This window comes from Empidonax traillii, unplaced genomic scaffold (assembly GCF_003031625.1).
Source record: "Empidonax traillii isolate 1590-97213 ecotype Southwest subspecies unplaced genomic scaffold, ASM303162v1 scaffold99:size1466351, whole genome shotgun sequence".
Taxonomy (NCBI): domain Eukaryota; kingdom Metazoa; phylum Chordata; class Aves; order Passeriformes; family Tyrannidae; genus Empidonax; species Empidonax traillii.
In genome coordinates, this window is record NW_020955292.1 from 1,082,234 (window position 1) to 1,105,718 (window position 23,485).

The 23,485-nt window shown below is 44.3% G+C and overlaps 1 protein-coding gene across 12 annotated transcripts in view; it reads right to left on the bottom strand.

Moving 5' to 3' along the window:
- Nucleotides 1-23,255, bottom strand: part of PATZ1 (POZ/BTB and AT hook containing zinc finger 1) — a 33,067-nt gene extending 9,812 nt beyond the window's left edge. Inside the window, exons 1-8 of one of the 12 annotated variants that reach the window (XR_003571058.1) lie at nt 21,958-23,255; nt 19,503-19,566; nt 16,255-16,326; nt 13,742-13,913; nt 8,019-8,156; nt 5,807-6,189; nt 4,990-5,069; nt 940-3,661 (exon numbers count right to left, since the gene is read on the bottom strand). Coding sequence is in view for 2 of the 12 variants with exons in the window: in XM_027881968.1 (XP_027737769.1) it covers nt 5,771-6,189; nt 8,019-8,156; nt 13,742-13,913; nt 16,255-16,326; nt 19,503-19,566; nt 21,958-23,249 (2,157 nt within the window). In the remaining 10 variants the exon portion in view is untranslated. Of the gene's footprint in view, nt 1-939; nt 3,662-4,667; nt 6,190-8,018; nt 8,157-13,741; nt 13,914-16,254; nt 16,327-19,502; nt 19,567-21,957 lie in introns of those variants that run through there. The other 11 variants (XR_003571056.1, XR_003571054.1, XR_003571055.1 and 8 more) reach the window with 11 other exon arrangements.
- Nucleotides 23,256-23,485: the final 230 nt, after the last annotated feature.

A 23,485-nucleotide genomic window follows, 5' to 3' on the forward strand; every position in this document is an offset into this window, starting at 1 on the left:
CTCCAGGTCTCCAAAATTGCAGTACAAGTAGAGAGGCCACCCAGGGAAAGCTTCATTCACATCAACCCTGAGAGCAGATCAGTAGTGCCAGGCAGCCTTTAAATGAATTTAAATATCTCACCTTTCAGGGAAAATGTGACCAGATGTTTGTTTAACTTTGCATTACACCTGAAGTCAGCGAGGCCAAACATTTGTAGCAGAGTTCAGCAGCACGACTGTGCAGCACAATTTGGCATGTCAATCAAATACTGGCACGTCCTTACCCCAGGGTTATCATCGTCTCATTTTACAGACAGGAACCAAACACAGGAAGAGGCTGGAGATGACACAGGGTGTTAATTCTTTACAAACAGGCAGTCACTGCCTGCTACACAGAGCTCTCAACTGTGGTTTTCCACTAACATTCCAGAACCATTCCAGCCATCACCACAACCCCTCACAGGCAGGGCTCCTGCTCTGCATCACTCTGCAGTTATGTCACATCACTATTTTTAAATGGTTGGTTTTTTTTTTTTTCTTTGTAGCCAGATAGTTCCCTGGTTTGTTGTAGAACTCACAGTTACTCACACAGCTGGGCACATCTGGGGAGGTACCACACTGGCACAGGGATGTGAGGAGGGTGAGGGTGTCAGGGGAGCAGGCAGGACACCATTGCAGTGCTGGTGCTGCTGACTGTGGCAGTACCTGTGGCTCACACCAGGAGCATCCCTGCCTCCCTCCCTCCGGCTCCAGCCCCATGCTCCAAACACACCTTCTTACAGGGACAGGGAGCTGCAGCACGTGGGGCTGGAAGCCAAATCTGCTCCCAAAGGCTCCCTCACAACAGCTGAAGGATCTTGTTTTGAAAAGGATGTTCAGGATAAAAACCATGACTCTCTCAGGAGACACTGGAATCTTCCAGGATCTGTTTTAAGTTCTCCTAATGTGGTTTTTTTTTTTCCCTTTTTGCTCATTTGTTTTGTCTCCCAGAGTGGAACTGAGAGCATGAGCTCAGAGATTCACTGTGAGCTTATGTTCTGTTCATTAAAACTCAGCTATTGTGCCCAGGCAAAAGGTGAACAGTACAAAGCTGGCTCGATTTACATCTGGATATTGATAATGCTGGTAAGGTACAATAATGCTGAAAAAGCCAGCACATTCCATGGGATTGTTTGGCACTTGCTCTCAGAGTTTCTGCCACGCTGAACAATTGAAAATATCTGATTGTTTTTGTGGGCGGTAAAGAAAAGCCTTTTCTTGTTTTCTGTCCAGTTTCGTGACTTAGAATTTTGGTGGCTGTTTTTTACTTTGTCCATTTATCTCTCATGAAACCCAAAGAGAGCTCTTGCTCTCCGTTCATTCTTCCAACACTGAAGTCTGGAGTTCCTTTGAAGTTTACTTTGGCATCTACTTCCTCAAGCAAGCACCTTAAAAAAAATTAAAGCTGAAAGTGGTACCCCACTCCCGACTCAAGACATAAGTTCAGATACTGATTTCTAGGAACAAAGATTTAGTGAAAAAACAAGACACTAAAGTTACAACAGAGCCTACAAAATCTAGGTTAGCTTTCATACTAGCAATTCAATTAGTTGAGTTAGATAGACATTCAGTTACACAGCTCTTCTATTCAAGTCATTCCTTACTGCCCACAGCAGTTGAGGGAGGAACAATAATTTCAGGGAATACATGGGAAATAACAAATATTCCCTAAGTCACTGGCACTCAAACAGGTCTAAAATTGTGACTGGGCATTTACAATTATTCAAAAGATTGGTAGGAAGACCAACTCCACACCATCTTGGCTTTAAAAAACAAACAAATCCCCCCCCCCCCCAACATATAATACTTTGCCCTACTATAATTAAGGCACTGGATTGAGAGAAGGAAAAATCTGTGTTCAATTTCTGGTTCTGCTATCAATTTCCCACATCATCTTGGGCAAATCACTCGGCACTGAGAGCTCACATGCACCACAGTCCCATGCCCCAGGTGAGCCCCACCGGTGGGTCTGTTTGCACACATTTAAGACATGACAAATGCAAGGTCATGTCACCTCATTTAACTCAGCACGGAACAAATTCGTATTAAATTGCTTTACCTTGCATTTGTTGTGGATTAACATACATAAAGATCAAATCAGGCAATAAAAGAAGCCTGATAAATCTGCGCCCCTACATTTAACACAACACTTAAGCATGCAAGTGGTTTTTAGTCCTTCATCTTTCTGTCACTCACTCACCTATAAGCACCTATTCCTTTCTTGTCTGTCTTTAGTGTTTAGATCATGAATGACTGAAGATGTTTTCATCATACCTAATACACAAGACTGAGCCTCAGACAAAAGGTTATGGGATCCTACAATACAAATACTACAACTCTGATTATCCAGATTTGTATGAACAGAAGTTCCCTCCTTGGCAGAAACGTGCACCGACTCAAAACATCGGACTGCAGTCCCACCAAAGGGGATGACAAGGAAAGGAGGGTGGGCCAGCATCAGAACTATCACCTATACACTGATATGGCAATTAAAACTAAAATGGAACAGCAAGAAGTGAGCTGCAGCTCAGGGCATGTTACCTACTTCCCTCTGAACTCGTGAGCTGGGTTTTCTCTTTGATCTGTCTCACGTTCTGTGAGAAGCAGACATTTCCCAAAGTACAGAACAGAAAGGATTTGCATGTAGGTTCCATTACTGTCCAGAATGGAACTGTAATGCCCCCGAAGAAGCACAGGGCCCTGAAAACACAGCACTGCCCAAGACCTGCCCAACCTCCTGCTGGCACTAAGCCTGACCAGCCTCTTGCGCTGGTACAAATCTCTCCCATTTACACCAGGATGATCTAGAACTCTCATTTCAGGATTGTAAACTTCCTGCCTAATTGTTTCCCTGTCCACTAGACTGAGAAGTAAGTAGTTTTCATTCAGTGTATTCATGACACCTTAGTAAGCACTTTCTTTGACAGCAGAATGCACAGTTGGTGTTTTAGAAGGCTTCGGTTTTAGTTCAAGGTTGTTCATTGGTTTCACCAGGTCAGATTCTGTAGCCTTCCAAATTAAATCGATAGACACGGCCAAAAGTCAACCCACTACTAACACTAAAGTCAGTGCAGCTAAATGTAGGATGAAACTGTCCTATACTCTGGATTTGGCTTTTGGAATTGAATTTTGTGACCCTTTAAGCGCACGTGGGAACATCAGGGACACAAACGTCTCTCTTCAAGCACCCAGCCTCAGTTCAACAGAAACTTCCCTCGTGGCTTAACTATGAGCTGTTAGTGAAACACTGACTGCAGTTGCATCTGCTAATCCCCATGAATTGTTCTGCTGACTGGAAAGCCTGCTCCAGCCTGACTTCCTTGGCAGCTTACAAGGTTGTCTCAGCATTGTCTAGGTACTGTAAGGTATTTTAAAATGTTTTGTCACTTTTCTGAAATGTTCTATTTCTACCTGCCGACTAATCTTACCAGTACAGCAACAGTAATTCCACGAAGTTTTAGTCTGAAGGTGGGTTTGTTTGCTTGCTTGTTTGCTTTTTTCCTTTTACATGAGACTCATACTTATTCCAGGGATTCTGGGAGAAGATGACTGGAGAAGAACATGTCCTTCAGTCTCCCAACACAGATTAATAGCAAAACATCAAGTCCACTGCAACATGCTCTCAATTTAGAAAGTGCTGGTGCTATAAAGAGAAAGCCATTGATTATTCATCCTGGGTTTATAATACTGGAGAGCAAGTACAAAAAAGTAGCTTCTAACAAGAGAATCTGGGGCTTCTAATTCTGCAGAATTTAGGAGGTCATTCCCAAATCCATATACTTACAAAAGGTCCCATAATTCTAATATAAAACCCAAATGGGAATGTGTCTGATTTCAGTTCTGCATTAGCTGCAGGGTTTGGATCAGGAGCACCTGGGCAAGGCAGGCTGTGGTGCAACAGCAGGTTGTGGCTCCATCCCATTTACCACAGCCACGTCTCCTGCAGCAGGTGTGGATCCTGCTCGGAGGGATCTGTCCTGCTCCAGACTGTACTGAGGATGGACACAGGCTCTGTTCCATGGGATGCAAGTTTGGGGTGGGGCTTGGGCTCTTCTAGAGACATTCAGAACACAGAGCAGTTTACCAAAACACTGCTTAAACCTTTGCTCATTAACCCTCTCTATAACTCTTCACAGATGGGAAATTTAGGAACAAATTCAGGGAACTGTACTATGTGACCTTCAGCATCAACAGCAGAACCATAATTAAAACTCAGAGTATTCCTAACTCCTAACCCTGTGTTAAACAACATTTATACCTGGGTTTGATACATAAAACCTTGACAAGCAACATGGGAGGAAAGGGAGGGTCAAGAAAGGACATTATTTCTGCACAAGTGGTATTTTCAGATTGAACGGAACCTGCAACAGCCTAAAGCCCAGCTTCTTTGTGTTTTGTGATCAACTCTTTTTCAGAGATTTGCAATTCCCACCTCTTATACTAGAACCCTTCTTTGGGAAAGAAAGGAGCAAGACTGGCTTTTGCAAACCTGACTAGAGGCAGATCAGGAGAGCACGACTGTGGCCAAAAAGCCCAGCTCAGAATACAGCACAGTGTAGAGTGGGATTAACATCTTATTTACTGGCTCTCACTTGCACACCTTTCGGACAGGTGGCTGAATTGCTCAAAAACCAGACAAAACGAGGGGATGCAAAGTAACATACTAACTTCTTTAATAGAGTCCAATTAAACCAAAATCACTCTGTGAACCCCTGGGTTTATTCACACTAAACAAGTCAGTGGTACATAGTGTCAACCCGATAGCTGATCGTGTTCATACCCTAGGTCCCCACATGAAAAATGAGCACCAGTCAACCAGACTGCAATGGTATTTTTCCTTCCTTTTTTTTTTCCTTTTTTTTTTTTTTTTTTCTTTTCGTAAAAACTATTCCTTTCATAGACTTAAAACAACCAACTAGCCAAGTTATTAATTATGGTACATCTAAAAAAAAAAAAAAAATTAATACTAACCCTAATGTGACTGCTGCTTTACGAGTGCTCTGCGTATCGCCTTAGACTGGCTTTTCAGTAGCAATTCACTACAACAGGTCCTAAAATAATAATAATAAAGAATTAAAAACCTGACAGCAAGTTTAACGGTCAAAAGTAATAAAAACAACCTGTTCTGAAAGGTGATTCTTGTCAGCAGTTCAGTCCTGCTGCAGCACTCACAGCCTCACAAAGGCAGAAGGGGTTCGAATTCTCTCACCTCCTTTAAATTTTTTCTGGTTTTAGAAGGACAACTGCATTGTAACCTGCTAGGAACCACGGGGCATTTGACTTCAATGTTATTCAATAGTGGGTCTGTTTTTAAAACTTACTGTTTTTCTGGGGTAGTTTAGGGAGGGTGGGGAATAGAGAGAGAACAAAACCATAGCTCCCTGTAGCTGTAGCTCCCCGGGTGCCTCGGTCACTAGGACTGCCTCGTTCTCACACCAGAGCTGGCAACTTTCCATCATTCCAGAGGAACACGGAGAAACACCAGCAGCAGCCTCTAAAGCTCCATTTAGTGTTTTGGGTCACATCTCCTATTCAAGGCCACCATCTTCTGTAATTTATCAGCTAAGAAGCATTTTCTCCCTCTCCCCAGTGGAAGTTTAAAGGTGGGGGTAGGGCATGAGACAAAGAGGGAAGCTAAAACAAATAAAAAATTCTCAGCTATAGAACCCAATTTCATTATTTCCTCTTTCATTCACAGCATCTTATCACTATAGCCAGACTGCTGCTTCGCTTTGCTAAGATCACACTGATCTCATTTCCCCTCTGGCCCCATCGGTTGCTGGTCGACCTCCGGATCCACCAGGGATGATGCAAATGCTGACTGGACGATCTGAAACCCAAAGGACTCCAGGAGAGACATGTTCTGTTGGGGTGAGAAGGGGGATCCCAGAGCAGGACCCAGGTCCCCCAGGGGGCCACCCAGGGCCCTGACGTGAACTTTCTGTATGTGTTTGTTCAGGTAAGACTTGGATCTGAAAAAGCTGCCGCACTCAGGGCACGGGTATTTCTTCTCCCCTTCCGTCTCCATTTTGTTTTTGCTCACTGCCAGCTCACACGAGAAGGACCCGTTGGTGCTCTGTTTCTCAGGAGTCTTGAGGTCACTGGTGTCAGAGAGGTCTCCGTATGAATCAGAACTCTCAATCGGGTCCGAATGGGAACATTTCTGGCCTTCTACAGGAAAAAGAAAAGAGAGAAGTTGTCAGAACCTCATGCCCCAAACAGCTATTGAGCATTGAAACAGCTTGTCTTGGTTACACCTGATCACATTCACGCCTGGCATGACAGAGTTACACGCTGAAAATCCAGTCCCTCACGTTCTCCAGCCCCTGAGCACAGGTCCTCTTTCCAGGCTGCTCCCAGAGCAACAGCTGGGGTTTCATTAGGGCTTTGTCATGATACTGGATGCAACCATAATGGGTCTCTGGTTTATACAACACTTCTTGAATCTCAGAGATGTCTCACAATGTTTACACCTCAGATACTACAAAAGGATGGGCCTAATGATGAGTTTATAACTGTGCAGTTCACACACACACTTCTGAAATACTGTTGATACTCTGGGGGAGAGCCTTGAGAAACTTCACAAAGCTGCAGCAAGATGGGAAGAAACCGGAAAATACTCAGCAACAGCAGTGAGCTCCTGCAGTTTGAGTGCAATTACACTGAGTCTAAGGAACTCTTTTTCACCAGTACAACACTGTTAAAAGTGAACTTCACAATCTGAAATTGCTCCATCTTTAAATGCTGTAGTGTGAAAAAGGAGAGATGTCAGGGACACTGTTTTAAAGTTGTTTGGACACATATCCTACCAAAGCCATTGGGATGTTTGGAGTGTTCCCCATTCTCCTCTGGCACTATGCCAGGGAAGTTTGTCCACACTTCTTGCTCAGTGCATGTGAATGAGCGTGAGAAACCCAGACATACTCACTGAACCAGTCCCTGAATACAAATCAGCTGTACCTACTATTAACTCTAAGAGACCAAAGAACCACTTGGCACAACCCAAAAGGCAGATTTGCTCTGGACTCAGCATTACAAACCAAACAGGATATGCATGAAATCAGTACACCACTGAGCTGGAGTAAATCTCTTGTTAAGTCAGCACACCACCCAAAACCAAAGGGCTACTGCAGTAACTCTGTAATGCTTTGACAGGAAAAATTGCACATGTGTAGCTTTCTGATGGCACAGACTTTGTTTGGCCCAGCCTGCTGTGTTCTCCTGGGCAAGGAAAAAAGGTAAGGACCATGGGTTTAAAGCAAAACATCTTCTGATGTTTCAGCTTCACCACAAACACGGACAGCTCAAACCAAAAAGGCAAAAAGCTATTCTACACAGATAAACACACTGCTTTGCTTGTTCAGAAGTTAAATACTCTTTAGCTAGGCTTACAATAATAATTTTTCCTTTTTTTTTCCCCCAGAAGTTAAATGCAGGTTAAAAACAAACAAACAAACAAACAAACAAACAAGTACCAGTGCTATTACCACCCTCTGCCTCTTCTCTCCAATAACAGCTTTTAGAAGTGTAAGTTTAGCTACGGAGAGTTGCATGGCCCTTCATAATCTTGAGGATGAGTCTTTGTGAACTGCATTCTGCAGCTGCCCCTTCCTTCACCAGAAACCAGAGACCTGGTTTGACTGACACGAGATTCCTGTGGAGTGGGACTAAGGAACTGGCCCATGATCTGCACCCTCAGGCAAAATTCAGACACTGCTCCTCCACGGGAGAGGCTCAAGATGAACCAACGTGGCTTTTTCAATTTCCAAAATCAAAGAAGCTGCCAAAAATTCCTACGCTCTTCCGTGTCCATCTCCTTCCCCCAGCCCTGTCGCATCACCTATCCAAGTCAGATATCACATCCTGCATGATACTATGGAATTCCTCTGCATGTCCCTAAGCTTGTCTGCAGCGCTTCCCTGTGCTTCCTCCCTCCCAGCCCCAACCCCAGCACACACAGCTCTGCCCAGAGCAGCAGGTCAGAGCAGCGAGTCTCTTGCCTTTGATGCCATAGGTCCTGCCGCAGTGGAACGCTGCTCCCCCATTCGGGATGGACTCCTGGTGCCTGGAGACCTGGGGAAGGGGAACACCGTGGTGGGTTTTAACATGGACCTTTAAGTAGGAGGCAGAGGAGAAACCTAAACAAGATAAAAGGAGATGAGATCCTGCCACCAGCAAAGACACACATCTGCCTTCCCTGTTCTTTCATCTTTTACTCCTGCTCCCCGTTCAAAGCTGCCCTTACACCAGATAATTCCCTGGCACGGGCTCAGGTAGGTTCCTGTCATCAGGCAGTCATGAACTGCACACTTTTCATCAGACTGTGTTTGCTGTTTGCTAGTCATGATGAAAGCACAAACTCCTTCAAAACAAAGTCTGTGGAACCAAACTGAGCAGGTGACATGGAACTTTCTGGACAAAAGGCAGAAGAGACATCACAGAAAAAGGCACCCATGCCTCTTCACCATTTTTGTGCTGTTTTGTTTATTTTAATTAAAAATGCCTTTATCATCTGATAATACTTTGGAAGGTAGTTCCAATTAGTTGATTTTATGCTTTTAAGATTCAAAGGAATGCCATTTAGCAACACCCCTCATCGGTATTTGGTGTGCTTTCCCCTCAGGTTTCTGGCATTTTTAGGGACTTCCAGAAAGGCAAAGAGCTCAAACTGCTGAGTTTTTAAGGGATACAGTTTTGTTGTACAGTACTTTTTGGAACACATTTCCTGCATTCAGCTCATCCTGAGTATTTTCTCTACAGTAAACAAAAAATATTAAAAATAAATTTCACTATTTCTATCAGCTCTGATCTGTAAGCCCAAACCACTGAAATTAAAAACATGTATTTCAAACAATCGATTTCTGAACAAAACAGGTTTTTTACATCTGTGCATGTGCTTTTTAAAATTGTTTTTGAAGTCTCACAAATATGTCCTTTTCCTTTAATGCAATAAATTACCTCACATATACTTTGGAATGCTTTTAAATTCAATCTCCATAAGATTTGCAATTATTACTAGTACATTTGGACCATACATGAGGTACAAGGAGGACGGAATTTTAAAGATCTCCTACACAGGTAAACCTCCCAACAAGAAGCTGAATTTCCTGTTAGATTTTGAACAGAATATTACGGCACTTTCACGTAAGAAACATTTTCCTTTAACAACTGAACACAGGACAAGGTTCACTGTCACAGACCCAGAGTTCCAGGTTCCCTTTCTGGAGAGGGAAAACACAAGTCCTAGATTTTTTTAAACCAATGCAGCATTTACAGCAAGAGAACTTTCATACCAATCACTTAAAATACGAATAGTTATTCTACTGTAAAGCCATTTTATAGTGATGTAACTGTATTTACATTTGATATCTTAGGAAGGATGGGAACCCCATCCTGCACACATCCCTAGGGTGGATTTTCTGACAGCAGCTGTTAGTTTGAGATGCTGAATTTCATCCTGAACGTGGCTTTACAGTAGATTTCCCCCATGTGTAGCCAACAGAATATCCCTCTACCCAGACTCTTCCTTACAAGCCAGGATCAAAGAGTATCCAGGGCCTGCAAAGCCAGGCAGAACTCCCCAGCAAGCTGCTGAAGGGAAAAGGGCAGGCTGATGGCAATGACCAAGAGGCAGTTCCTGTGGACCCCTGAGCTGAAGATAAAAGCCCAGAACAGCAGATACATCACAATTCAAGACACCAAGAACATATACGACCCTGGAAACACCAGGGAGCAGAATGAGCCAGGCCGAGGCATCCAGGGAATCCCTGTAAGGGGATAATGCCAGACCTGCCCTCACACCCCAAACGCTGCACGGACAACCTCACTGGGCAACAACAGAATGTGTTTTTTATAAATACCAAAAATTCTCTGTAGATGTGGAAAGAACCAGTGTTTGACTGGCAGAGAAAAGGGCACAATGTACAGACAGAACAGTGACACTTCCACCTACGAGCTGCTTCCCTTATTTCCTACGTGTCCAGCAACCACAGGCATGCTGAGCTCAACCTCTTTTATGTAGCAATGCACTCAGATCTCCCTGCCAACCATCAGAAAAGGGCTACGTACAGGTATTCAGTGGCTCTCTGCACCAGGACTGACACAGGAGTATCTGAAGCTGTAATCTCAGCTACACAATATTATTTCTGAACTCTGCAATTCTATTTGTAGAGTACATTGTTTTATATAATGGAAACTGCTGCAAAGTGTGTTAGCTCCCCTTTATGCACTTGGCAGATGAACGTGTGAGTCATCAACTTCCATCAAAGCCATAAGAATGCCAACTGCTTCATGGGAAACTGTTTAAAGGGAGATTTTGGGGGGGTTGTTTTCACCCTAATTTTTTCCTGAAGCACTTAGCACTGGCCTTTTTTTCCTCCACCAGACTAGTTTTGAATGCCTGTCCTAGAAAGATGGGCCTTCATGGACAAAAATCCCTTCCTTTTAAAAGTCTCCTTCAGAACAAAGTCAGTGCAGGGGATAGTGGCAGCATTTTTCTGAGAAGGAATGTAATTCTTGTTTTACCCTACACATCTCTCTGCTTTGAGAAACAGATTATTTCCTTGTACCAGAAGAGAAACATGCACAGAGAGGAAATGATCTGCTTTATATAAATGGGACCTGTCCCTTGATCTCCCACATAACTTCTACGTGGAGATAAATGAGAGAAATAATCGCAGGATGCTCTTTGTTCAAAAATTCTACTTTAGATTTAGCTGGAACATGCAGAGAATGTCTTGCTTTAATGGACTTTGTATCCCCCAGGAAAAGTGCAAGAATTCACCTTATTGTAAAAATAAATTCCATCCCACTTGGGATTGGAATATTTACCCTTCTCCTCACTCATTTGATTTCTGTGAACAAACTGTGTCTGTATCTGAAACAGGACCCCAAACTTCTGAGATCACCTGTTATTATGAAGTACCAGCTCTAGACCTGCCAAAGTCATGAGTCTCTTGAATTTGTCCACACAATCAAATAAAGTTCCTAAGGATGGTAACAGAAGTTTATGCAATAACACAACAGGAGCACGTCTTTTTTATTTAACCTGAATAAAGAGAATTTGTCTTAAAAAGTGAGGCTTGAGGATTAGGTTTTTATAAGTATATTTTGGACAAATTCTTTAAAAAAAACAGAACAAAACAAAAAGAACCCCCAAAACCGAACAAAACAATCAAATCCCGGGGGGGGGGTGGGTGGGAAACAACCAACACCCCCCCCCCCCCCATCAAAACCATTGTACTGTTTCCCTGATTTAAAAGATTTAAATGCTTCCATGATTATTAAGAAAATAACCTGGAAAACCCATCAAATCACAGCTGGTAATTTCTGGATATTGAACTGCCATGTTGTAAAAGAAATAAATACGATCAACAAATGGGCACACACATGACATGGCAAACCACTGGCTGCTGCTTTCTGTCAGGAACTGAGTTCCAGCCCCACCTCCTAAATCCATTAAACCTTTACAAGAACATGAGATGCTTAATTAAGTTCCCCAGAAAAGCTTTCAGTCCAACTGAGGGATTCTAAGCTCTGTCATTAACACTGGGAATGTTCAGCTGTCCATTTTTTGCCTTTTTTTTTTTTTGTGGGCCAACATCCAAAATTCTCTCTACAAGCAGCTTGAGCTTGGAGAGCATTCTTGCTTGACAATTATTATATCCAGAGGTTGACAGTTACTGTATTCAATTAAAAGATACCTCAGCACATTAGACAGGGGGAGGATAAAGCAAAGCCCACTGCACAAACAGCGCAGCCACGGCACAACAGTGGGGTTAGTGCAGCTCCTGACTGTCCCAATGCCCACCAAACTGGTGTTCCTGAGCCAGAAACCTGTCACTAGACTTGTCAGGCTCTACAGTTTTAAAAGATATCTCTTTAAAACTATGAACATCATGATTTGATTCTAGAACGCTTGGGATGAAAACTTCTGCTGTCACTGCTCATAAATCTGTAACCAACACTTACAGCGTAAAGCAGTGAGTTCACAACACAGTCATCTGACAAATCCAGGCTGTGACTCCCCCTTCCTATGAATTCTAACACTGGGTAGATATTTAACAGGAATTCACCACATTAATTACATTTTCTAAGCCCTGCTGTACACTGAAGTTCACAGTACACAATTCTGACAACTCCTGTGAAACACAAACTGTAAGAAAGGAGCTGCCTAAAGCTGACTGTACAACAGGTCCCCTGTCCTTCTGCAGAGAAAAGTACTTTTAAATTTCCACTGTACATTCCGACTTGTAAAATGTGAATAAAGCCCTTGGTCATTTCATTGTTTGAATGCCGGGTCTGTTTTTGTCACCCTGGCTCCATTTCCAAAGAGCTGCAGTGACATCCAGTGGTAGTTCCATCGAAACTCAAGCCTGCAAATCTTGGAAACGAGACAATTCCTCCCGGCTCAGGGGAGTTTCTGTTTGGCACCATGCACAGCTGAAGGAGAGCAGGACAGCACCTGCACCTTGGATAGGATCTTCCATTGTTACCACAGAAAGAATCGGGATAAGCTTAAGCAGTTTTTCAGAAGCTGAAAAGGAGGGCAAACTTCATTTCACACCATCTACTGGAGCTTCAGAACCTCAAAATTTTCAACCCAGATGCCTTTTCCACTCACACTGCTAATATCACTTTCAGGACCTAACACATTGCTCAACAAGTAGAAATACTTCCCTTTCAATTTAATGTCTCTCATTACTCATCAACTCCAAAAGCTCCCTGAACAGTCCTCACATCAAACACAGAACAGCTTTATTCTCTCTCTCAAAAGATTTCACATCTCTTAAATTAGAAAAGGGAACACACATCAGAAAAAAAATAACTCATCAGAAAAAACAGGATTCCAAAACACAGCAGCAACCTCTTCCAACCCTTACTAGCTGTGTGAGCCAACAGTGCATTTTGAAGTTGTGTATTAATAATTAAAAAAAAAAAAAGACACCAATAAGTCAAAATCATTTTTCCAGCTTGCCTTACATCCCACAAAACCTAAATTTCCAACTCTCTACAACTTAAGAATACCACAAACAGATGGAAAAGCTTCAAAAGCTCTTAGTCATATAGTTTAGTTCCAGGTAGTCTCCCAAGGAGCAGGGAGTTGGATTCCATGATCTTTATGGGTCCCTTCCAACTCCAGATATTCTGTGATACTATGAAAAGCTGTATTTGTACAAATAAAGATAAAACACATTTCTAGTGCTCTTTACAAAATCTGGTTTAGAAATGTACATTAATACAAAGCATTTTCTTGGGTTAAGAGGGAGAAGCCACTTGACTCTGCTGCACCAGGAGGCTGAGCAAGATTGGATAACATGACGCAAATCTGTTTATGCTCAGTGTAGGATTTTCAACTCGATGTTATTTCAGAGATTCCTCTTCCAAACTGATTGCAAGGACTCAAGTCTAACCAGATATAGAAAAGAAGATGTATGGTGAACAGCAGCAAGGCAGCTTATGGGGGTTATTGTACAGGGATCGGGGCTATTTAATAATCAAAATTCTTAGAACTGTCTAGAAACAATTTGCTTCAGATTTGAACTGAGTTTCTTTAGGAACTGCCAGCCAGGTGACAAGGCCAGCCCTGCAGCTGCAGCAGCTTCAGGGGATGGTCACACACGTGGTACAACCTCCTCCTGTTGCAGGCAGAGTCACTGAGCCCCACAGCTCCCCTCCAGCGCTGTCCCAGCCCACGGAAAGAAAAGCACAGTTCCTTCATTACCTCGGTTACAGATAGTGCAGAAATTGCTTGGTCCTTCACTGTGCTTCTTCAAGTGGTCTGCCATATATGCTGCTCTCAAGTACTTGCCACACACCTGGCACGGGACTTTGTCTTCATGACAGGCCAGGTGTGAGCGCAGCCGGTCACGAGTGGCAAAGGAAGCGTTACAAGTCTGCAGGTACAACGAGAACCGTGTGACTCATCAGCTCTGCCAAAAGCACTGATATTGTCCAATATATTTAGCGTTCTTTAGAGCAAATACCTCAGATCCTGAGCAAAGACACGAACGACATGACGCACAAGCCATTTTCCCCCACAAATAAAAAAATTCGGATCACCGACACATTGCACAAGGTGCGATGTTACTACTTGAAAGAACTAAGGAAACAGCTCTAACATACTACAGACAGTAAAACTTAAGATAGAGTGTAAGGCTTTAGCTCCTCTCTGAGGATAAAGATACTAACATTTTAAATTACATTTAACAACAGAAATAGCACAAACCACTTCATTCCATTTACAGTAATTTCTGCCATTTCACTGAGCCATTACAATCACTTTGGACCACTCAAAATGTCCTCTCTGTCACTTCCCTACATTCTACTCTTTGACGTGATCAATCTGACTTCAGTACCCAGAATCTTTTGGAGTATGAAGACATACAAACAAAGCATTGGAGAATTATCTGGGATGAGAACATGACAAGAGACAGTAGAAGAGTCATCCTGGTATCCACAGCAGCAGTGCAGACAAACTGTAGAAGTGAAGCCTCAGAACTGAGCAGGTATCAAAATAACTGCAGGACATTGTAATCTGTTTATAACTTACCCCTGATCAAGGTATCCTGTTCCACTTACTATCATGAAACAAACTTGATTTGGCATAATATCCATTCTACTCGCCCCCTTCCCAGATGAAATCCACGTGATGAGTGAGGCTCCCTCCCATTTTTATAATGCCAGGATGGGCAGGCACGCAGGCTCTGCCCACAGCCTGTGCCAGCTGCCTGCCAGTTCTCAGGGGCTTGTTCTGTCTCTGAGGTCTGAAGGGAAATAAACCCCCAGCCCTGGGTTGTACAGAGTGTTGGAGACACAGTCTGATCCACTTCCCAAGTGTGAGAGCAGGAACCAAAGCAAACACACATCACAGTGACCAGAGCAAGGGGCAGCAGTGACAGTCAAGAGTGGACAGTGTTTCGTTTGCACCACCTTTATATAAAGTAGAAGTTTTAAGATGCATAACCAGAACCCCCTAAAAATAATATGAGGCTATTAAGTGACTTGGGAACTGGATGTAGTCTATCTTTTCAAGTATCGATACGTAATTAAATCACTGTTTCACTAAACTTGTTAAAGTAACAATCCTAGTAAAATTTCAAAATTGTAATGTCACATAAGTGAAATTGATAATACAGAAGAGGGTAACACATATAATTATATGTGAATTCAGTTAATCAAGAGCTTAATCCAAAAAACATTGAAGGCAGCTGAAAAGTACCTATCAATTTCAACAGGCTTTACACTCATTCGATCCTGTGAGATGCTTCAGTGTGGCAAACTCCCAAGAGCTGAGGCTGCTCTGAAGCAAGCACAAGACTTAACACCTCAGAGGATCAGGACTTAATGAAATTAAAAAGGCAACAGTAAAATTATCTGGATTTCTGTGGTACAGTTGAACTAAGCTCACGGGACAAAGATCCATAAATTATAAGTAGTTTAGGATTAAGAGGCAAAGTCTTGACCGTGAAAGGTTTCTCCTCCTTTGCAATCCCAGGACACAGCGCTGAGCAAAACAGGTGCAGCTTTCACTTACTGAAATGTTCTTAGAGGTAAACACTCTCTGAGGGCAGCATTGCAGCACTGATAGCAATCAGTGTGTTGGATATCAGCTAAAGGTAGATAACTGGATAATCAACGACAGCCAAGAGATCCATCATCAGTAAATCTAAAGCTACTGAGCCGCAGTAACGTCCCCTCCCAAGCACTGGGGGGGCACCAGCTCATACACAGATCAGAGACAAATCACACAAATACAGGGATGCCAGAGGTGAAACCACGTCTGACTCAGAGGGAACTCAGCAAGCTGAAAGCTTAGGGAAAGGCAACATCATAATTTCTGTGTTTGATTCTCACTCTTGCTGCTGAGCTGTGCAAAGCTCACTTTTGGATAAGCTATAGGGAAAATATATCTGTGAAGAAGCTTAAAAAATAATTAAGCCCAGTGGAGAAAGCAAGAACCAGTTTAGCTGAATCATAACAACGGGAAACAGGACTAGGTTTAAGGAAAACCCCAAAGTTAATATTCAAATAGTTAATATTTATAAAAGGTATAGAGAAAAAAAAAAAGTCTTATTTTACAAAAGATGTGAAGCGCTAAATGAGTGCTAAATATTTATCATTAATTGTTAATCATAGAAGAAAACTCTCCAGTGCTTTCCTATCAAACATTGCACAGGTATATAAATAGACCAAAAAAGAATATATAAAGTTTAAAAAACATTGTTTAAGAAATACCTCTTGAAGTTTCAACTTTTCTATGGATGTGGATGTCTCTGAGCTTATTCCATGGTGGCTGCCATTTTCCTGCTAATAGGCAGGAAGTAAGAGAAATTAGGACAGGAAGAAACTCATTCTGCATTGAAATCAATGGGAAAAGCACTGGACTTGGGATGCCAATTAAGCTGTGCTTTAATTTAACCTGCATTTTAATTTTTTATTTAATGTGCCAGAAGAACAACCTGTCTCTTGTCTCTGAGAAGGAGCGAACTTCTGCTTTGTCCCCTTGTTCTTTCACATCCACAGATTTTCAGATCACCATTTCCTGACGTTCACCCATTCACACGCCAAAGCCGACAGCTTCACCCTTCCCATGGAGTCAGCACTCAGAGCCATCCCACTGCGGCACAAAACTGACTTACCCCTTCTCCTACTGCCAGAACTCAAACTGGCACATTGGGAAAAAGAACAAAAAATGTGAAAAAAAAAAATCATCAGTGCAGCAATGCAGGGGAGAAGATCCAGGGCGCCATTTGCCTGGACACCAAAGCCACTCCTCGGGGCTGATTTCTCAGCTGCCTTGGCTCTGGGGAGACCTCCCCTAATCTGAGTCTATTTGAACTGTAATGAAAAAGCTGGAGTCGTGTCTTTGGCATCAGGTGCTGAAAGGTGGGATGCTTGTGAAAGAGCCGTGAAGCCCAGATTTTAGGGGGCTGAGTGCAGGATTGCAAACTGAGCACTGAAAGGTACAGCTGCTGCAGTGATGCTCAGCTTAGAACTGTCCTGCTCCTCATACTGCCATTTTATTTATTCTGCAGTTGGGTTGATACCTTCTCGCTTGTGTTTTGGTACTCCAAGGGTACCATGATGCCACATCAACAAAACACAGATATCTACTGGTTTCAAAGATACAGGAGGGCCCAGGTAAAGGGCCAGTGGATTTTGTTTAAATCACAACAGAGCACAAATTCCAAAAATGCCATTGCAATAGAGGGTTCTGGAATGCTCTTCTGTTTACTGACAGAGTAATTCAGTAAACATAAACAAAGCATGACAATAACAGGAACTTTCAGCGGGAACTCAACAGGTTCAGAAAGGATGCTCAGTGCTGCTCAGGCTGCTCTCATGGGGAGCTAATTGGACAAACAAAATCCATGGAAAAAAAAGGAATGGCAAATGGGCAAACAATATGCCAATATTAAGCTATTTTCCCTCTCTGTGGCCAGATCCTGTGTTTAGATACACATCCTGGAACAGAAGCGTGAGTGGCTATGAGATAATCACAAGAACTTTATCAATTTACACCTCAGCTTTCATATTCCAAACAAATGTTCAGTGTGACAGCACTCCCTCTGTGTTTGTACCATGTACAGCTCTGGGCATGTTTAAGAAGACTTTCTAAATCTGACAACATATTACCAAGTAGTTTTTGCAAAGACACACAACAGGTCATTAACAAATTTTCTACACCTTAAATTTCATAAAAAATTAACTTTGCAGGGTTAAGCAGTCAAAAATCAAGAGCAAACCAAGCCTGAAGGACAACCTCAACTCTGTCCTGATGCTCATGACCTGTAGCCTATGCCTTGTAACTGAGGTGAACAGTGCATGCAGTGTAATGGCACTTCAGACAGCACGGGATGAGAGACTGTTCTTAGAAACTGCTGTCACAGAACACACGAGTGCAAGGAGATGGGGTTCAGCTGGGCTGGACAATCTTAGCTTCCACATTTCTTTACTCTCTAGCTCTCAGTGTCTGATTCACAGAGAGGTTATATTTAATATGCTTAAATCAATCAGAAACTATAAAAAAAATATCAGGCATCAGCTGGCAAAGGATAATTCACATCTATCAGTGTTATTCATAAACTGTGTCACCTTGGTATCAACTGGCAAAAGGCTGATGAGTTTCTGTCCATGTTGGGACTAAACATTCATTTTTGTCCTTGTGGGCAAACACATGGTTATGGAAAAAATTTGTGGTTGTCTTCATCCACCCAGACCCCTTGCTGTCCCCAAATTGGGAAGTGTTTTTATGAGTGGAATTTTCCAATTTGTATAAATCTATAAACCCTAAATCATCCTAAGAAGCTTAAACCAATCTAAAGCTTTATATAGGCCATACAGTTAAATCAAAGTGATGGCTCTGTGGCCTGACTTTCAGAGGTGCTGGGCTTCCACAGATCAACAGAAACCTTCAGATGGCTCCAGCTATTTGGAGAACTGTTCACTGGATGATTAAAATTGCAAAATGTTTCAAAACTCTCACAATTTGAAGGAAACATAGGAGAGATGTACCAAAACGTGCAAAAATGCATATTGGGAGGCAGCAGTCCTGTAGGACTGACTGGGTTCATAAAATGTGGGTGAATATTTTAGGAGAAAAAATCCTTGTCTTCAAAGAAAAAGAGAATAATCTTGCTCCAACTTCTGTACTAAGTACTAAATAAATCTCTCTGCAGAAACCAAGCCTGGAGACTCTTAGCCCAAGAAATGTTAGAGAAATTTGCCCAACATCTGTGTGAAGGCAGTGTATGATAGTGGAGCTGATTCTCAGCTTTGGTGTTAACTGATACTTCCCTGCACCTTTTAAATCTCTCCATAAATGAATTACAAAATATATCCCTTCATTTGATCTTTCAAACCCTTACAAATAATTTATTAGCTGCAAAAAGCTATATACAGCATTATGACATTGTATGACAAAAGATATTGTGATGCCGTTGTTTATATTCACCCTGGGATAAAAAACAGCTTCCAATTTTGCTCAGTGCAATGTTCTGAAGGCTATGTGGGTAAAAAAAAATTGGTATCTTGACAAGTTACGATAATTATTATTTTTATTTGAAGTTATTCTAAAAAAAAAAATGAAGTTGGCATTGGAGCCTCCTGATGGCAACAACTGCAATTAAAAAAAAAGGGAGGGGGGTGGAGGGAATCATCAGTGCCACTGACTCCAAGGCCAGGTGGCTGGGGAAGAGATCCAGGGGGAGACTGGGACAGAGCAGCAGGGAAAGGGAAGAAGGGAGGGAAGCAGGAGGACCAAAGCTGGAGATGACAGGAGGGGCTGGGATGAGATGGGAGGGGATAGAAAAGGAGGGGACGGGAGGGATGTAAAGCAGCTGTCACTGGAACACTGTTCTTCACCAGCATTTATCCCCACTCACACACACATGGAATCTTTACTGGTACTTCAGATTGGCTGCACACATAAATCCTATGCCAAAGATCACCCACACATCAGTCCAAACCCCTCTGGCTCCTACCTGACACTTGTGAGGTCTCTCTGAGGTATGCACCTGTTTGATGTGTCCATTCAAGTGGTCTGGCCTTAAAGGAAAATACACATAAGCACACTTAAAACAAATACTAAAAATAAACTTACAATTTTAACAACAAAAAAACACCAAAAAAATCCCAGTGCTGGCTCTATTACAAATATAACGATATTTAACTTTCCAAGAACCAGATCACCAACAACTGGGATTCTACCTTGTTATGTACCCTCTCCAACTTGCTAAAAAGGCAGCATTTTCTCAGGAAGAAATTATGACTGAATGATCAAAGAAAATGGGAAATACAAGTCACAGTTTTTCAAGCCTGCATGTCCCCTTCCAAAATCCTATTTAGATCTTGACAATCAGGGCGCTTTGATTTACAGTTGCTGAATATTTGAAAATCAGACCTTTTTGGTTTATGTCCCAAACACGGATATAAAAAGTCAACTTTAAGCATCTCTGTGCAAAAAGACTGAGCCTAAACTCTGTTGCTGTAACACATTTTCCACCTGAAAGATGAAAAAATACTGTCCTAACTCACAACTTAGCGGGGAGACTGCATTGATACAAACAAAGGGCTCTGAAGGTCCCAACTAGAAGGTGCAATGGAAGAGCAAATTATTACTGAAAAAAGTTAGACTATTTTACACAAGGAGCAAAGCCTACTTTGAAGAAGAAAGGACTGAAGAGCTGCAGATTTTCCTGGTGGGAGTTTCTCCTAGTGGGAAGAAAGCTTTTCATTGTATGAGGCCAAAACTGCTTGGAAACAAGTTCCCCACCCTCTCCTCCCCCAGCTTCGCAGCTGCGCCAATGAGAGGGCTCGGGATGGAATTCACGCACTGCAGACAGAGAAGAGGCTGAACTTTGCAGTGAGGCTCCTAAAGCCGATGCTCCAGCGATGGGCTGGAGTGGTGGAACCGGACAGACTGGTTGGGGTCCTTCAGCCTACCCCCAGCCCAGCCACCCCACGTGCTGCGCTACTGAATAAAGGAAAGCAGACTAAAATTAGACAATCACGCTTCCAGCCTCCCGTGGCTGCTCCTACGACTGAGGACTGAAACCTAAAGTCTGGAGTTTTCATTCATGCTGCGATTTTACAAAGATAGGCAAACACTTTTGTTGTTTACTTTTGTAACAGCGTTCCTGCCTGTCCACGTTAAGTTGCTGGGAACAATGAGAGCTCAACGTGTATCCTCTCCCTTGATGACAAAAACCTTTCATACAGCAACAGCAGAAATCTTTTAAGAGTCAATAAAAACAATAAAAATTGGTACACGATCCCAGGTAGCGCTATAATAAGAAAAATGCTTTCACTTCTAGCCATGGATGAAATTTTCATTTTGTGACTTTCCATCATGAAATCTGCAGTCCTTATGGAGATGCATCCCTAATTATTGCCGATTAAAAAAAAAAAGGAGGGGAGGGCTACATTTTCATAATTTCTTTCAATAACAAAAAGTCCCTCTAACAAAAAGTCCCTCTATTAAAAAGAGAACTAGTGGGGGCAGAATTCCACGATTTGCAGGGGCACAATTCCACAATTTATGTAGCCTGGTGGCCTTTTGATTTGTTTTCATATCTTGACTCCTTCCCTCCTGCTAGAGCAAGGCAACGGCTGTAGAAAACTGACTGAAGTAATAGAGTGTATGCATCCCCCTCCCCCCCAGTACTTCTAATCTCAAAGCGAGCAGCAAACTTCCAAAAGAGTTTCAAATTCATTGACTCAGACTACAAGATACCACTAACACAACTACGTGGACCAAACTACTCATTAAATTAGCTCCCACAAACAGCGACAACAGAAAATCAGCAACATTAAATGCACAGATCTTACGTATGTTGCAGGGCAGAAACAGGATCCCCTTCAGAAGGATGTAAACCCAAAGGACACAAAGATCATGTAATAAAAGATACTTGATGCTGCAGCCTTTGAAATCTCACCTCTTCCTTCACATTTGGGTGATAAAAAACATTACGAACTAAGAGAAATGAAGGGAAGTTAAGAAAAAGAAAATTTAAAATGGATACGAGAAAAAGAATAATCTTGAGATGTTTTATTTTGCACTTCAACAGCACCTTCAAACTACCTACAAATCAGTGGTCTCCAGGCACTTCTGTAACACGGGTAATTATTTCAATACCCATTTCACAGAAGAGGCATTTGAGGGAGAGACTCATTTGCCCAAGGACACGCTTACACCAAGTCTGGGACAAAGCTGGGCATGTTCCCCAGAAGCCAAGTGACTCCCAGTTCTACGTCTTAATTACTTTTAAACCCTTTCAGGAGACTGCAGAATAGCGTCCCAGAGGAAATGATGCAAGTCCCACTTCTTGAGACATTTTAAAATGGAACAGTCTATCCTAAGCACATATCCCAAGGGATAGGAAAGACAACTTCCTAGGTCTCCATTGGTGTCTACGGTCCTTACGGGCACCGCCTTACCTGGAAAAGCCTTTTCCACAACTCTGGCAGATGTAGGGCTTTCCCACAGAGCCATCGTGAGATCGAACGTGATAGGACATCCTGTCTTTCCGCTTGAACCGCAAGCCACACACCGGACAAGAGTAGGGCTTCTCGCCAGAGTGCGACAGCTTGTGCCGATTCAGGTGGTACACGTCCCGAAAAATCTTGCCACAGATCTCACAGGCCACCTGTTTCCTCGTCCTGCTTCTTTTCCGGGGTGCGTCGGGGTCATCCTGACCAGGGACACCGTTTTCACCCAGTCTGGGGGGTGGGATGTCTATGTAGCCCAGCTGTAAGCTCGTCACCCCGTGTTGAGCCTCGTGCTGCCGAAGACGATTGGCATCCGTAAACACTTTCCCGCAGAGGCCACAAGGCAGGATCCCGGCCTCTCGCAGGCCCCCCGGGGTACCGAACATCATGGAGTCCAAGAGGTTGGCCTTGCGGGGACGACCTCTGCCCCTCTTGGTGCTTAAAGTGGGAGCGCTAGCAGCAACGTTCTGGAAGGGCGAGGCCAGCAGCGGTGGGGACAGAGGTCCCGCCACCATGGGCAGGCGGTCCACGCCCTGCAGCACGGGCAGGGAGGACTGCGCGGCGCTGAGCGCGGCCCGCGTGGCCTCGTCTTCGGGCATGCCGGCGATGCCGTTGCCATTGGGCGCCAAAGCGGCACCGTTGGTCATGTCAAGAGGGAAGCCGAGGTCCGCGGCCCCCGGACGGAACAGCATAATATCAGGGCGTGCGGGGGGCACGAGGAGCTGCACGTTGGACTGCTTGATGACCTCCTGGCAGATGTCAATCACCGAGCGCATCAGCAGGAACTTGGCGGCCGTCATGAGCTCCGGGAAGCTCTCCAGCCGCACCACGATGCGCGACGTGTAGGCGAAGTCCAGGATGTCTCCGAACACCTTGGAGCTGATGGTGTGCATCTCCAGCTCCCGCCCGCCCCCGGGGGCGCCGCCGGCCGCCGCCGCGGCCCCGCCGGCCGCCGCCGCCTCCGCCGCGCTCCCGTCCGAGCCGCCGCCGCCGCCGCCACCTGCCCCGTCGCCCAGCTGGGCGCTGAACACCGACTCGAAGTACTCGCTGCAAGCGGCCAGCACGGCGCGGTGCGCCGGGAAGCTCTCGTCGCCCACGCGAAGGAGCACGTCGCAGAAGCGGCCGCCGTTCTTGCGCTGCTGGTTGAGGCTGTGCAGCACGTCGGCGCTGTGCCGGCTCACCTGGTAGGTGTAGCAGCCCGCCGAGGGGCCGCAGGCGGCGGCCTCGCTCACCCGCTCCATGGGGGCTGCGCCGCCCCGCCGGCGCCCGCAGGGGGCGCGCGCGCTCTCGGGCCGCGCGGCGGCGCGCGCCGCCTCCTCCTGCTCGTTCCCCGCCCCTGCCCGGGCCGGCGGCGGCGCGCGCGGCGCTCCCTGCACGGCGCGAGGGGCTCGCGCGGCGCGGGGGGGGCGAGACAAAAGGCTCGGGCGGCCGAGGCGCGCGCGCGGCCGCGCGAGCCCCGCCCGGGCCCGGCCGCCAC